This window comes from Mytilus galloprovincialis, chromosome 6, assembly GCF_965363235.1.
Source record: "Mytilus galloprovincialis chromosome 6, xbMytGall1.hap1.1, whole genome shotgun sequence".
NCBI lineage: Eukaryota > Metazoa > Mollusca > Bivalvia > Mytilida > Mytilidae > Mytilus > Mytilus galloprovincialis.
In genome coordinates, this window is record NC_134843.1 from 74,860,824 (window position 1) to 74,878,356 (window position 17,533).

The 17,533-nt window shown below is 32.0% G+C and overlaps 2 protein-coding genes across 3 annotated transcripts in view; both read right to left on the reverse strand.

Annotated features, from left to right (window-relative positions):
• Positions 1–11,254, reverse strand: part of LOC143078312 (heat shock 70 kDa protein 12A-like) — a 67,976-nt gene extending 56,722 nt beyond the window's left edge. The window contains exons 1-4 of the mRNA XM_076253207.1: positions 11,173–11,254; positions 8,556–8,617; positions 2,819–3,014; positions 1,744–2,046 (exon numbers count right to left, since the gene is read on the reverse strand). Of these exons, the coding sequence (XP_076109322.1) occupies positions 1,744–2,046; positions 2,819–3,014; positions 8,556–8,582 (526 nt within the window). The 5' untranslated portion in view covers positions 8,583–8,617; positions 11,173–11,254. The remainder of the gene's footprint in view (positions 1–1,743; positions 2,047–2,818; positions 3,015–8,555; positions 8,618–11,172) is intronic.
• LOC143080324 (uncharacterized) overlaps positions 1–17,533 on the reverse strand; it is a 213,538-nt gene that overhangs the window by 121,092 nt on the left and 74,913 nt on the right. The gene's annotated exons all lie outside the window — the stretch shown is intronic.

The following is a 17,533-nucleotide window of genomic DNA, read 5'->3' on the forward strand; positions in this document are numbered from 1 at the left end:
CTACTATTCTGATGATAGTGCAGTACAAGTGCATGGTGCATACTCTTCTGTAAAAATTTGTTTTTCTTATAGGGAGGATTTTAGTAGGCATTTTTATTTCATATTTCTTCCTACACAAATTTTGGGTATTGATAATTTGTTGCTGATATGTTGTATTTACAGAATGTACACAGCCATGTATCACCACTACTACTGGTGATCCGATGGATAAATTGGTTGTCGAGTTGTCATTGGTTCAGACGTACGTATAAATATAATTATTTCTGTGACTGTATCTTACATTCTTTTGTAGGATCCTTTACAAAAGATATTTCAGCTGATGTGTAACAATTCCATCTTCATGCCTTATATATCATGTACTGTATTACGCCGCTAGAATAAAATCTGACGAGGAAAGGTAACACCCGGCCACCGAAAGCTTAATTATTGTGAAGCCAAGGTGGTCGAGCGGTCTAGCTCGTCGGATACCGTGCAGGCGATTTGGTGTCACTATATCTCAGTAGAATAAGTTCGAATCCCGGCGAGAGAAGAATAAACATTGTTGGGCTGATGTTTAGACGAGTTGTATATATTACATATGCAATATATGTAATCTAAAGTGCGATGGTACTCTATCGTGCGATGGTCACACTAAAGTGCGATGGTTTACGCTAAAGTACGGTGGTGTCTCAAGGTTGTTTGTTTACTAAATCGGTATAGCACGCTAAAGTGACATGGAACAATAGGGTAATGTTTAAGGGCTAAAACATTAAAGTACATGTTAAAAACAAGTCTTTTTGTTTTGCAAAAGCTAGTATGCTAAGGTATAACATATGATGTGATAGGCTTGATGATTAACTGGTAGGCTTAATTGTATCTAAATTTAGAGGTTTGACCATGTAAGAAAGGTAAATAATGTAATATTTTAAACTTTAATTTAAGTGCGATAAACGGCGGTGTTCGCTAAGCTTAACCCTTTTTCGTAGCGAGTACACATACATGTTATAATTTCATACAATGAACAAACTGATGGTTTAGTCTGTTTTACGCTTAAAAAATTTACGCTTGAAAAAATGTACCTTTTTAACTGACGTTACATTTCAATAAAAGCGACAATATTTTAACGGGGACCGCAAAGTAAACTGCAACACAAACAATGATTTTAATGAATTCGTTCGCTTCTGATAAAATCAAGATGCAGGATATTTATGCGAATACTATTTTGTATCTAAATAGTAAAATGGTTGACTACAGGATACAAGTCCTTTTTCCAGCTTAAAACAAACACATTTGCTTCAGACGACAAATCACGGTTAGGTTTTAAATGATTAAATCATTGAATCCTCTTGTGTATCTAAAAGTTGTTAATCAATATTTGTAATTCATCTTCCGGAGCGTTCATTTTTAGTTTGCATAAACGAATGTATATTGCCGTCATAATTCAACTACGTTTCTTACGTCTATACTTTCGCGAACCATCGGACTTTAGCGTATGGAAGCATCGCACTTTAGCGTATACCATCGCACTTTAGCGTGCCCATCGTACTATGGCGTCCCCATCGCACTTTAGAGATCTACATATATATTTCTCACGACAAAATATTTTCATGTCATTTACTAGTATCTGATATGTTCTTTAAAAAATATTTTCATTTATATCTAATAATGAAATTAATTATAAAACAAGCGATAAGGAATGTTATTTTTGCACTCGATAATGTCCGCGTATATATTTTCATATTTCTTCATTAATCAAGTACTTACCAGCATTTAGAATTTGACCAATTGGACATTCTTTAAGAGTACAAGAACAGTCTTCAAATATTGGACGACAAAAACATTGATGAATTGGTTGTATGAAAAATGTATAGCCTTTGGAATAGTCACATCCACAAGTTCTGTCATAGATAGTTGAACCATTACCATAGACCACTTGACCTTCTTCTGAACAATCCGTCTTAAGAAATATACAGTTGCTGCTTTGATTAGACCACAGTGAAAAAGGTTGAAATCTATTTGTGTCACATTCCACATTGCGAGTGCTGCCAGTCTGTACATACTTTTCACCTAAAATAACCGTTTGAAAGATTTGGTATAACGTATCTTTGTTACTACCGATCATGAGAAACTGAAACCTTCGCACCGTTGACATAGGACTGCCTTTATTAATAATCAATTAATGGAACCATCAAGTTTAGGTAAAAGTTTATATATTTTTGGATTTGCTAATTGGAAGTTCCAGGTGGTTTTACTGTACGGGTTAAAAAGATTACAATCTACAAAGTAACTAACCCATTCCACATGCGGAAGGGTGGTCTGAAGGCTTATATTGATTTTATACTTATGAAATATTTTGCTCAATAAAAGGGAGGATCGATAAACCACATGACTTTTCAGGAACACATTTCGGAATTTGTAGGACAGATAATTTAAAAAAAAATCAGGCAAACAAGAGCCTACAAAATATTATACAGAACACCATGCTGATCCCCTCAAAATAGTGACATTCGTTGTAATCAGAATAATGTTTATTTTTCCATAGATAATAAAATCGAAATTTTACTAAATATACTGCCGAAATGTACCCTCAGACACGTACTGTAGGCCAATTAAATATATACATTTGTCTTGTCGGTAAGGATTTTTATCGTTGTTTAATGTCGTGTAGTAAGGTATAAGTGCTGAAATCTACTTCATTTGGTGGGTAGTTGTCCCATTGCAATCAAGCCATATCTTCTTATTTTCATATGGTGTTTACTGTGTATAGAAAATAGTTTTAAAAGAAGTAACACATAAATTATCACTGAATGCATATACGCTGGTATATAATTATACGTACCAGGAGCAGAATAATCTGGATTATGATTGCAATGTTCAGAAAATTGTTCTTCATTTGTGTCAAATAAGCAACTGTACATTTGTACAGTGTTATTCTTGTGACAAAAACCGATCGCACGTAGTCTTCGTTCAGATGGATAAGGACATTTTGAGGTGTATGAATCAGTCCTTGTGTTTGATAAGATCATCTGCAATATCTGCAATAAAGTTACATTTTAATGAGGGAATTGTTCTTTTTTTTTACATGTAAGTTTTCCCATTTATCAGCAAAAAGGTTTATATTTGGCAACTAAAAAAGAACAAAGACAAGAAAGTACAACGGTATTATATAGTAGTCAACAAAAGAAACGATACACGACTTTTTTTTCAAATTAAAGATGAAGTTTTCCGTTTATAGGACTAATATTGAAGGTAGTAATATTTAATGACCATGGGAATATAAATCCGTTTAAAAAATTTCATGACGTCATTTGGCGAAATTTATTAAATTTTTTGACAAAATTTATATAAAACGACAATTTTAAAAACAGAAGTTCCAACTAATGATACCAACCTATCATTTAAAGATTAAGACAATGTTTGCCATCAATTCTTCTTGATAAATCGTACAGTTTCTTTGTTTATTTGTAAAGCAAAGTTCGGCCCCACAAGAAATCGTTAAAATGTAAACCTTATCAATTGATTTACCATTGACAGTATTTGTAAAGTGAATTTGAAAAAAACGTTAATAATCTTAAAACTAATCCGAAAGGTTCCAAATTTACAGTGTGTTGTTTTCATATCTAAAACATTGATTTTAGACGAAAACATTTTTTTTCTTTATTTGCATTTTTTGAGATTTAAAAAAACACTTTTATTACCAAAAATTAAAAAAAAAACAATATTTCAACCCATTAGTGACAATATGAACATTACTTGATTAGCATATTGAATATTTTTAAACAAATTTGAAAATTCATCAAATATGTGTCAATTTTGTGTCCAATTTTCCGCAAAAATAACTTGCACCCTATGATCGTCTACATGGAAATTAGTTACTTTCCGACAGGTTTTGATTTTCATTATCATATGTGAATACATTGCAAATGAAAGCTTTTTAAAATAGTGTATCTCATTTTGTTTTAGTTTAATACTTTTTGATAAATTTTATTCTAAAGTCGTGTATCGTTTCTTTTGTTGACTAGTATATTAATAACAATACAAAAGCAGTGATAAGGTATTAATTTTAGGACAGAGAAATATGTGCAATTAAGTTCTCGTTCAAAATTCATTACTATAACACATCTTTTGCAAATGTGACTTCATTAAAAAAAAATGACATTTGTAGAACAAGAGAAAAAAATGTACATATAAAAAAGTTGTGGTATGATTGCCAATGAGACAACTGTCCACAAGAGACCAAAATGACACAGACATTAACAACAATAGGTCACCGTACGGCCTTCAACAATGAGCAAAGCCCATACCGCATAGTCAGCTATAAAAGGCCCCGATTAAACAATGTAAAACAATTCAAACGAGAAAACTAACGGCCTTATTTATATAAAAAAATGAATGTATTACTTCTTTGTTATTAATTTAAGATGTTATTGTCTTAGGGGTTTACGCCCTCATACATGAGAAGCTTGTAGTACTTGTTTTAAGTATTCAGTTTTGTGCATGGATATTATAAAATGTTTATCATGCCATTGCACGTGATAAAGGAAGGTTCAAAAAGATGCATAATACCTTTGAAAATTTAATTGATGCTTTTATTCCATTCAAAGCGATTGTTACAGTTTGTTCAATTTGTAATTATGTGTTTTCTAGGTTAGATATCTGCTCACATCTCCCAGAAACAAGTTTGACCCCTCCATATTATCGATTGTCTTACACAAGCAAGAAGCCTGTAGTCTTGTTGTATTCGCTTTTGCCTTCATTCGTTTATAATTCCGTTCAATGTTATTAGCTTTTAAGTTTTTCTTGTGTCATATTTGTTCTGCGGGTCATTTTATACCTAGCTATACGACATTAATTTGGCTGATTGATGACGGTCGTACTATTAAATATAGTTTATAAAACCATTGCTCTTGGTGTTTTGGTGAATAGTTGTCTCATTTGGAAATTATCAAACTTCGCCCTGTTTTGTATTTTAGACTCTACGCCTAATGTATAATCCTAAATATTCCTTTTTCTTCTATTCTGAAACATTTTACCCAAAAGGAGTAGGTCAAGTAAGACCCCTTTTTGGTCCAAACATATAGCAGTTTTACAAAATTGTAAAAATGTAAACTTTTAGCTATTTATTGGAAAGTAGAATACTTCTTTCACATACATTTTGACAATGCAATGCACATTTATCAGGTACTATCATCCTTAATTCATGCTATATTACTGAAATCTTCACAATTTTAGCGTTTGAGTTCAATTTAAGACAGTTTCCGTCTTAAATTGAAGTGGCCGCATTTGTGTTCATTCTTAATATTCAAAAGTAAGTAGTATTTGATGATAACACGTAACATTCATAAAGGTTGAGAGTAAACACTGATGCGGCCACTTTCATTTTTGACAAAAAACATCTGAAAAGTGACATTTGATGGCATATTTTACGGATTTTTTATATTCAAGCTTGACTATGAGTGTCTTTAATGACTAAATCAGTTAAAATCTTTCACGTAAACTAAGGCCGTGTTCACATCAAACGCCGTGTACAGTAAACATGTTTACATTTGGTTTAATGTAATGTACACTAGTTTCACATTAAATTTGTTCACATCTATACATCTTGTTTAGTTACCTTACATAAGATTTGTTCACACTTGTAAACTATATGTCATTTAAATGTTCATTACGTAGAACCGAATTCAAATTTTCGAACAACTTTTCTAGCAGTGAGGAAACGACCATTTGACTTTTAAAAAGGGGGGGGGGGGGTTTCCACAATTCGTATTTTTTTTAAATCGGGCCATTCAGATGATTATAAAATGAACAAATATTCTGAATCCAAAGTTTCCCCATACATTATAGTGTTAAAAATTGAGTTGGTACCATCGAAAAAGAACTAATTATAAACTTTCTTGCGAGAAAAAAATCTGACTCAGAAACACCCCCTCCCCCTTTTTTTTGGGAAGTAAAGTGGTTGCTCCTTTAAGAAAGTCTTTTTGGATGATTTGCAGTAGTTTAAAGATGTCTCGATTACGCATTAAAAAGGTAGGCTGCATCAGCGTGCTTACAGACGAAGAAAAAAAATTGCGATGTTAAGGATCACTACATTTCTATCTTTTCTGTTTGTTTCAAATGCTTTTTTGTCTCGAAGGAGTATTTGGCAAAGGGAGGGGGTAATGTTTTTTTTTTTTTTTATTTATTTCTTATTGTATTTTAACGGGTCTCAGGTACTACACAAACAAACAATTAACCTCACCTTTTTTCAGTAATGCATTTATAAGTGAATCGTTGTTTGAGTATACAGACCAGTGGCAAATATTTCTGTCAGTGTGTACGTCTAATCGATTCGAGAAGACCTTTTCAAATGAATTATGTGTTCGGCAATGATGATGGATGGGTCTTGATTAGGGGTTAATAAGGCTACGTAAAGTGTTTTTATAACAAATACATATATCAAGTTTAGACAAATATTTCGGTAAAGAACTTTATTAATAAGTGTTGTAAGTATCAATTTATGAAAAAAAATGTTTCTTTTTTGAATATACATGGGAAAATTAAAGTTCTGAATGCCTAGTTTTGTGTACACTTAACCTACACAAGGCCTACATCGACTATCGACTGCATGTACACAAAACATGATTTAAACTGCATGTAAACATTGAGTTTTATCAATGGGAACGCAATTATGTTTAGTTTATGTGTGAGTTACACTAACACAACACAGAGTTTAGGTCAATGTGAACACGGCCTCATTGAATCGACTGAAGTAGACATTTAAGTGTTTAAAAAGTGTCCATTTTTTTATCAGATGAACCTGAAATTTGGAACTAAAATAGGTCCTTATCGGACTACTCCTGTCATCAAGTATCAAACTTAAAGTATTTGCATTTTCAAATCATCATATTTTTTTCAAATTAACACACTTATATTATACAAATGCTCAGATACATATTTGGTATGAATAAATGATTAAGGAAAAGATATTGAACACTTTTGCTAAGCCGAAGTAGTTTGACACCTCTAGAATCAAAAATTGATTGATCAATTGATTGTTGTTTGCTAAACGTCAAGTGGCAAATATTTCATGGAGGTTGAGGCCGAAAACAAATTATCAAAAAAAAACCAATACGTTGGGCCGATAAAAAAAAATTCGACCTAGGTGGAGGGCGGGTTTGAACCGCCACATGAGGGTATATTGAATAAGGATAACAGAGGTTAAGCATTGCAACAGGCCACGTACAGATCCTCAAATAGTTTTACCAAATATTATAAACGTACAAAAAAGCGAAGCACATCTCTTCACGTGTTACCAGACTTTTATTTTTATATTAACCTCCAAAATCTGACCATCAAAGTGATCATATGTATATGTTATCTACATGATGTAAGTTTGTACAAATTATAATTTGTACAGAGTTTTTGTACAAGTTATAAGTTTTTTGACACATACCTTCTTGCGCCAGGTGATACAGTTTTATCTTCTAAAATGTACTAGTTTAATGTTTTAAATTCAAATTAATATACTTCAACCTAACATTTAGTGCTATTCTACTTGTCATCCAACTAGAAATGAGGACACCTGAATGGTTTAAATTCAAATTCTATTTTTCTCCTGATACCATATTCATATCCATTAAAAGTCTTTTTGTGGTCTTATAATTTTTTTTTGTATCAATGCTCAGTATTAGATTGTATAATGTAGTTGTGAAAATATGACAGAAATATGCGAAACAAAAGATTGTGTGCTTGAATCATCCATTTGTGTTGAGAAGTTCATAAAACACTGATAACTTGTACAAAATATCTGTACAAACTATAATTTGTACAACATTACAACTTGTACACAACATATATACCCTTCCCTGGTCACCCTTGAGTGCAAAGGAAATCGAACAACTACCTCCAAAACGATTGTACATTTGACATTCTACAATCCTTTGATTTAAATTAAATAGAGGGGGTTAAAGTTGTCCAGGGGGGCCAATTTTCGATACTAGTTTTTTTTCATTTGGATGGATTGTTCAGCATTTCTCATTTTGGTGCTTTTTATGGCTGGCTATACGGTACATGTTTTTTCCTCATAACAAAGGCCGTATAGTGACCTATATATTTAAATTTTCATGTGTTTAAAAATACCATTTGAGCAAATGACAACGGGGCGATCTGATGTGCACCGGATGGGTTAACAGATTTTGGTTCCAATGTGGCAGTCGTTATGGTGTCCATAGCAAGTACAAATTCGATGAAAAGTCTCATTTTGAGATATGACAATCGAACAAAAGGAATACACCCGATGTACTCGTAATGTTTTTTTACACTAAACTCCTGAGGACCATTCTCCTTTTTCGTCTCTTATCATTTAAAACTTTAAGTTCGTTTAAAATTGAGATAATTCAAATGATTTAACCTGCAATATTAAAACGCCAATAAAACTAAAGTCATAGGACATTCACACTTATTACTTATTACTTATATCAATAGATGGTGTCCCGATCAGTACTATTTTTTTCTTCTTGTTTCTCTTCTCAAATATTCCCCTATATATATGCTCTTCATAGCGAGATACACACTACTATAAAAAGTATGAAACTTACCTGCAAATTGATGAATTTCACCTCCATTAGGTGTAGTCCAAAGGCTGGCTACAACTACGTATCTGCAATAGAAACCATTAAAAACGTATTAACAACAAGTTTGAAAAATATTGGATACAAACGATCATTATAGATTACGAATTTGATCTAGAAAGTAAGACCAAACACATTTATTTATGTAGTTTGTTATAAACCTTGTTTTGCCAATTTCGGCTGTAATGGAAAATTTTTGACAACAGTCCATAAATAAAACACAAGACAGTAAACACATGTATTAACCCCAAGTTCTGTGGAGGAAAGTCGAAAAACATCTATTTTTTTCTAGGGGTCAAAAACATATTATTTTTTTCTCGAAAAACTGGAAACAAACTTTTTTTCTAAGGTGGCAGGTACCAGTTTTGGTGTACCAGCACATGTGTCCCACGCAGAAATGTTGTTATAGTTAAGTATTGAGGTATATAATTGCATCATATGGACTGAAAAAATAAATGAATGTAAATTCTAGGCTATTGTACTACACAAGTAAGTAGTTGCATACACAGGTTGGGGATTTCCTTCACATATAGGTCCAATCAGATGTCAAAATGTGGTCTCCAATCAAAGTGGGGGGAAATTCAGTTTTATGTAAACAAAAATATCTTGAAATTTTGATGGTAAGGATAGGTTCGGACAAGGCTCTAATTCACTGAATATCCTTTCTCTCTTGAATTTTGGCTAAAATTCTTGTCGGCTTTTAGCAGGATTCTGCAGGTGAGGATTGGAATCAGAGCATCACGTTTTTTGCCTTATTTGCAATGCATTTATAAATTTTAAAATCTCCATGCTGGACAGACACCCAAATTTAAAGGTTTTCTATATAACTAACTAACTAACTAACTAATTTTATTCAGTATAAAATCCAGTACAAAAGGATCATCGCTGAAACACATAAACACATATACATAACAAAACAACAATAAAACATAACAGCCAACAATTTTTACACTTATAAAAAGCAAGAGACAAAACTCACACTTCAATATTATGCAATTATTCCCATTGATGAATGTCTAATCAAAATACATTTGTCTATATATATAAGAAATCTGGTGAGAACATCAGTCTCCGAACAGTTCATTAAATATTTAAATTTATCAAAATTATCTAAATAACAAAAACATGGTATAATATTAACAATGTCATCATAAAACGTTTCCCTCTCGTCTTAATAGAGGTTGCATTCACATATAAAATGAAAGTCATCTTCAATTTTGTTATCAATACAATGTTTACATATTCTTTGATCCAAAGGTGTATTATTATATCTGCCTTTTTCAATGTGTAAATTGTGGTTAGAAATTCTTAATTTACATAATTGTCTAATATATTGTTTTGAGATATTCAACTGTGTATAAGTCTCAGGTTTATATTCCTTTTTTAACTTGTAGTATGTGCGTAGTTTGTTTTGCTTTTCACCTGACAAACACGAGAAAAAATAATTTCCATATCTTTGTTGTAATATCTTTTTCACGGCAGATATGAGTTTTCCTTCTGACATAGTTCCTTTATTATTCCAAACATGGTCAAAACGAATGAATTTTAATGAAAAATGTGTTTATTGAAGGTACATTACAATCAACATCTTCGATTGACTTATATGCTAATTTTGAAAAATTCAAAATATATATTTACATAAGCACGCACACATCTTAGTTCCTTGAAACCATACATTTTATTTGTATATAAGCTTGAATGAATTTTCAAGAAAATCAAATCATAAATCCATGAAATTCTAAAGATTTATTGTTAAATAACTGGTTTCTGACACCTAAAACAATCCATAGCCCCCCATCACCCCCCCCCCCCCCCCCACCCGAAAATCAAATGATTGCTGATCAGAAATAGACTCTGTATTTTCCCTCCTGTTACACATGTAAATATGTGTCGGAGAGTTTCCAAATAAAGTATATTGTTATTGTTATTATTGAATAAGAAATTGTGCTTAATAAAAAAATCTGTTAGAAAGTTATCATCCCCTTTTATGCTAAGTCAGTGTGACATAGTACTTTCGGAATTCAAAATTGTTGGATGACCTACATTTAACAAATGGTTGACAGGTTCTCTCCCTTGCAACAGGGTATCTCAGAGCCGAACAGATAAAGAACAGGGAATCAGTCTAACATGCAATTACATGCATTGATAAATTATTCATGATAGATATGTATATATATAAGTAAAAGTGACTTTTCAATTTAAGAAAATCTGTCAATGAGAGTAAATTTAAAAGGTCCAGAATTTCCACCTAACAGTCTAAAATAATTTCTTTCTAAAGGACTAAGCAACCACATTATATATAGTTATAACAGTACTAAAAGTTGTTTTCCAGCTCAGTTTTCACACAAATAACTACATCTTTTTTACATAATCACATGATAATTTATAAAAAAAAAAATGTATTGTCAAAAGGTAATAATTTTATACATAGTTACATTATTATTTACATTGCTTGACCCAATTAAAGAATTATTGGTCAAATCGAAAGTTGACCTTAAAATTTAAAAATATGTAAGGAAAACAATTTAACAATCTATATAAGTTACAAACTTTTGCCTGTCGTGATCTTATTAATAATATTCACCTTATTTTATCCTAAATTTAGTTGAAAATATACTTTTGAAGTACGGAAGTAAAATCCTACCGTAACCATAAAAACATGTCTTATCTTGAACAATTAAACTTAAATATATATATATATATATATATATATATACTTTTGAAATCAATTTTTAATCAATACTCAAAACATTTAAACCTGTAAAAACAGTCGAGACCACTTGAATTCTAGTTGACGCTAGCATACATCCAAATTTAAAATGTACATGTTCCGAACCATATTAAAATGACAATTTGCGTACATGTTACATACATAATACATGTAGCCTACTTAATATGGTTCGGGTAATAAACACGATAAACGTAGAATTTGGATGTCATAAATTTAAATAGTGAAATGTCTAATTAATTGATATAAAATGAAGTGTATTTTATATAAAGTTAGAATTTAGTTATAGTACAAATAGAAAAAATTAGAATTTATAGTGTGTGATAACATTGTGCGAGGGAATTCGACGTTTGATGTACCACTGTTCACTCCAGTGCAATTTATGACAATGCCACTGCATCAATCAGAATTATTTTTTTTGCAGTGTTTTAAGAAATGATTTTGCTTTGTTGTCGCGTATTATTTGTGAAACATTCAATGTTTTAAAAAGGCGAATTTTCTTTATAAAGTCAATGATTATGTTGACTTTTGAAGGCCAAACTTTCTACAGCCTTAAATACGCTAATGAAAGATCCAAAAACTATACCAATACATAACGACATGTTTTACAGTTTATGAAATTATAACAAATCTATTGGTTAACAAATTTTTACTCGTTATTGCAAAATAATGAACTTAATATATCTGACATTTTCTCCCTACCCAGTTTACCCCTATACATTTTTATGATGTGGACTGGTCATTGTTATTGAATCGTAGTCAATTTGATTGGATTAAGTTGTTATTAGTTTACCTTCAAACTTGTTTATGCTTTTCATATATGACTATTGATTAATTAGAACGTGCATGAATGTGTACGGTAACTAAAATGACCTTCAAACTGGATACTGGACGAGTCAATATTATGTTTTATCAATGAAAGTTAAGGTATGAAAGGTAAGAATTGCCACTTATTCAATTTTCACAAAATTTTCGGAATATACAGTTGAAAGGTTATTTTCAGTGGCGGATTCAGGGGAGGGCGTAGAGGGCGTACGCCCCCCCTTTGCTCGGACTTTTTTTTTTTTTTTTTTGTAAAATTATTTTATCAGACTAGACTTCGTGAACTTTGCCATTTCCCGAGTATTTAATTTTTATACGACAATTCTTTACTTAATATAAAGATATTTTTCGGTGGTATTTACTGATTGCCAAAGTCATGTGATTTGCTATGGTGGAGTTGACCAGTGCGTTGAAAAAACGGCACACGACGGTCATTTTGAAATTAAAATTACAGTAATAAACATTGCTTAGGCTGAGGATGTCATGACAATCAGGAAACCTTCAAAGCAACACAGGATTGAGCAAGAACGTATTGACTTCTATTTCACTATTCCACCAAACAGAAAGTAATAGTAAATACTCTATAGACTATTGCACCCTCAAGAAAAAGAAATTCCACAATATTATTTACCTACGAAAACATGTTTAACCCCAAATGCACCAGCTTATTTTATAAATAACAAATTGAATAAAGAACCCCTGTCACCCCGCCTCATTTTTGCGCTTGTTCCAAGTCAGGAGCCTCTAGACTTTGTAAGTCTTGTATTATTTTATTTTTAGTTTCTTGTGTACAATTTGGAAATTAGTATGGCGTTCATTATCACTGAACTATATTTGTTAAGGGAGCTACCATTTAATTTTTATGGGGGGGCTAGGATGAAAAATTTTGTCCTGCATTTTTTTTTAGTTGTAATCTCTGTCCTGCCTTTTTAATTTTCACTATATTCGGTCCTGCCTTTTTTTTTATTAGTTTATCCTGACTTTTTTTACCTAAATTGTCATCCTGCCTTTTTTTTTTGCAAAGTGTCTCATCCTGCCTTTTTTTTTTACTCAAAACTCCTGTCCTGCCTATTTTTTTCAAATTTCATCCTAGCCCCCCCCCCCCCCCCATAAAAATCAAATGGTAGCTCCCTAAGGGACCAGCTGAAGGACGCCTCCAGGTGCGGAAATTTCTCGCTACATTGAACACCTGTTCGTGACCTTCTGCTGTTGTTTTTTTGTGGTCGGGTTGTTGTCTCTTTGACACATTCCCCATTTCCATTCTCAATTTTAGTATAAGCTCTATAAGAATTTCAAGTCTCAGGTACGAACCATTTGATTTGAGGAGACAGTCTTAGATATTTGAGAGAGAAAAATTGACTCTGATTCTTGCCTTAAACAAAAATTCTGAACCGTATCTGGATTAAAAACAATAGTCTTGTCCAGTTTTTTGCTATTAAAAACGAAAATTTCCAACAAAATTATTTAGCATGAAATGAACATGATGAAAAAAACGGGCGTAGTTTTTTTGGGGCCGGGGTTTGCGTGTCTGACTTGAATGTCTGTTTCGCCGGACTTATATATATTGAATACTTTGTAACCTGCCTACTGGGTGTGACCTTTATGTCTCCATTTGTCGACCATCAGTCTAAATTCGTTGTCATTTCAGACACTTTCGTAATCTTTGGGGGATTTGGAACCCCTCACTTCCGTTCTCTAAGTTATGTTGGGTGAAACATATATCAATCAAACATTTTGATAAAAACTGCTTGTTTGTCTTTTTTAACTCGTGTTGGTCGTATTGTAAATTTCATCGAATGTCCATGTCCATAAAAAAATGTCCAACCCTTACACTTTTAATACAGCAACTATAAAATATACATGCCCCAAGCCAGGAACCGTTTAAATTGTGCATATTACACTTATTTTATGTTTTTAGCCGAAAAAAGGTCCCAAAAATTTTTCGCTTGTTTGTCTTTTTTAACTCGTGTTGGTCGTATTGTAAATTTCATCGAATGTCCATGTCCATAAATAAATGTCCAACCCTTACACTTTTAATACAGCAACTATAAAATATACATGCCCCAAGCCAGGAACCGTTTAAATTGTGCATATTACACTTATTTTATGTTTTTAGCCGAAAAAAGGTCCCAAAAATTTTTCGCTTGTTTGTCTTTTTTAACTCGTGTTGGTCGTATTGTAAATTTCATCGAATGTCCATGTCCATAAAAAAATGTCCAACCCTTACACTTTTAATACAGCAACTATAAAATATACATGCCCCAAGCCAGGAACCGTTTAAATTGTGCATATTACACTTATTTTATGTTTTTAGCCGAAAAAAGGTCCCAAAAATTTTTCGCTTGTTTGTCTTTTTTAACTCGTGTTGGTCGTATTGTAAATTTCATCGAATGTCCATGTCCATAAAAAAATGTCCAACCCTTACACTTTTAATACAGCAACTATAAAATATACATGCCCCAAGCCAGGAACCGTTTAAATTGTGCATATTACACTTATTTTATGTTTTTAGCCGAAAAAAGGTCCCAAAAATTTTTCGCTTGTTTGTCTTTTTTAACTCGTGTTGGTCGTATTGTAAATTTCATCGAATGTCCATGTCCATAAAAAAATGTCCAACCCTTACACTTTTAATACAGCAACTATAAAATATACATGCCCCAAGCCAGGAACCGTTTAAATTGTGCATATTACACTTATTTTATGTTTTTAGGCGAAAAAAGGTCCCAAAAATTTTTCGCCTCGCTTCGCTCGGCGACATTTATAATCTTCGCCCCCCCTTTACAAAATCCTGGATCCGCCCCTGATTTTTTAAAAGTCTATTGTGAAGAGTAAAGAGAAAGTTTACAAATAATACGTTTTGTTCCATTAAGCAAGTCGTTTTCGTAAGAGAAATACCGAAATATATTTTACGCACGACTACGGCAGGTAAAATTATTATTTATCATAATAAAAAAAGCATTTTTCAGTCTCATTGGAATATGTTGATTACAATTAATCCCAAACTTAAGAAGTAAGTAACTAAAGTCAAAATATGTCCGATCTGCCTATTTCTGCACATCAAAAGTCAATACGATCGTTTTAAAGTCAATTTCGTCTACCTCACAAAATCTTGTTAGGCACTTATAGATATAGTACAAATAGAAGAAGATGTTTATTTCCCTTAAATCAGCTCACAAGGAGCATAGTACAATATAAGTCATTGATAAGACAATAACAGAAAAGAAACGACAATAATTAGTTTATTTAAGTTATTTCCCCCTTCTCAGATACACTTCAATATATAAATAAACTCATCATAAATACCAGGATTAAAAGTTCCTTAGCCACCAATTGACTGTGCTGTATGACAAGGTGGGAGATAGACCCACATGCTGTACATAAATGTAAAACAGTTAAATTGGTTATGATATTATGTGCAGATCCTCAAACCTTGTATGCCATTTTCGTGCCTGTGCAGAAGAGTTGATACATATTGTAAGATGACCCGACTGCAAGAGGCACAAAGGAACGATGTTAAATGACATACCAAGTTTTCATAGTACCAAATAGAAAAGCACTTGACTATGATATATATTGGAATAATTCTGATTGTCAATGATAAAATAAATACAAGAAGGTACAATATTATTATTGATCATTAATGCAGATTAGCCAGAACTATATTTTGCCTTTAGTCACAAACAGATATTAAAGCAATATGTTTTACATGAAGTAGCCAGATTATTTTTTGGTTAAAGTTAGGACACAATTAATTGATCATAGAGTACATGCAGTCTTTTTTTAATTATAGATGATGTACATGAAAATAATAATAATAAAAAAATCATCATTAATTTCATTTGATATACACCGGAGACATATTCTGTTTTGTAGAGAAATACCATGATATCTACTTTGTTCAATTCTAAGTCAATACAATAATGTATTCTCTTCAAGTTTCTAGCAAGCAAATAATTCGACTTCATTGAATCTGTATTCATGTGACATGCAATTTAAACCCTTAGTTAGAGATGGATTACGCACGAACTGTGTGTGTCAATTATTAAAAGAAAAAGAATGTCATTATTGAAATGAAACAAAGATAAATCATTTGATTGACTGATTCGATCCACAAAAACTTATTCTTATACATGTACAAACGATGATTAACACATATTTATAACCTATAATATGAAATTAAACAGACCTAGATAAATTCGATTGTACGAGTTAGCTATCTATTTATATCTTTTCGTAGGGTGTCTAGTCAACGAATTTGACGGCTGTATTGATATCATTGACAGGAGTAGAACTAGTATATTGATGTCGTCGTTGTCTACAGTAGCCATGAATTTCAAGAAAACCGTAGAGCCACGTTTAGACAGCTGGCCGCCCTTACATACATGCGTTTATGGCATAATGAATTCGAAAATCTAAATAATTACAACTATTATAGTTTGAATATTTTGGACTTATTTGATATTTAAGTTTCCAAATCTGGTTCGAGATTGACATTTGTTGTTGTAGGGTGCACATTTACAATTTTCATTCAGCTGTCAAATAACAGAGATCTTGACGTATTTGAATTTACAAAACATAAGATTCGATACAATGTATCTCTAGAGATGGGTTTTAATATATTAACATTTATAAGTTGCACTCTCAAAATGTTTTTTTTCGTCTTTTGATAGAAGATGTTGTATAAACGATTATCTGGGTAACTATTCATTTTTCTTTTAGTGAATTTAAAAGCACAAAACATTGTACAAAGACTGCAAACGGTGAAAAAGGGGGAGGTTTTCTGATACCGTATAAATGAAATCAAAATAACAATTAGAAACAGGTTAATCACTCCATTTTGCACACTTATATGAATTATTTAGCATAGGAAGTTATAGATTATCTACAAAAAGAGGAGCAATCTGATTAGAATATAGATCTCTGATTTCGTTAATCTCATAAGAACTTGATATATATACGAGCATGAAATCATTGTCTACTGGTAAGTTCATTATAAAAAATGTACGAATATGGCTGAATATAAACCTCAAATCTACAGACTAATCTGTGCAGTTTGGAAAGTTTTTAGGCCTGGCATCTACTAGATGTATAAAAGCTTAATGCATTTTGTATTTCAGGAATATACAATCTATTTTTGAATTTGAAGAGATTTTTTTGTACCTGCAGAAGGTATAAAAATAAACTTAGTTGGATAAATCATTTTGATAAAATTGAGAATGGAAATGGGGAATGTGTCCATGAGACAACAGCCCGACCATTGAATAGACACCAATAGGTCTTCAATGCAGCGAGTAATTCCCGCACCCGGAGCCGTCCTTCAGCTAGCCCCTAAACAAATATATATACTAGTTCAGTGGTAATTAACGTCATACTAAACTTCAAATTATACACAAGA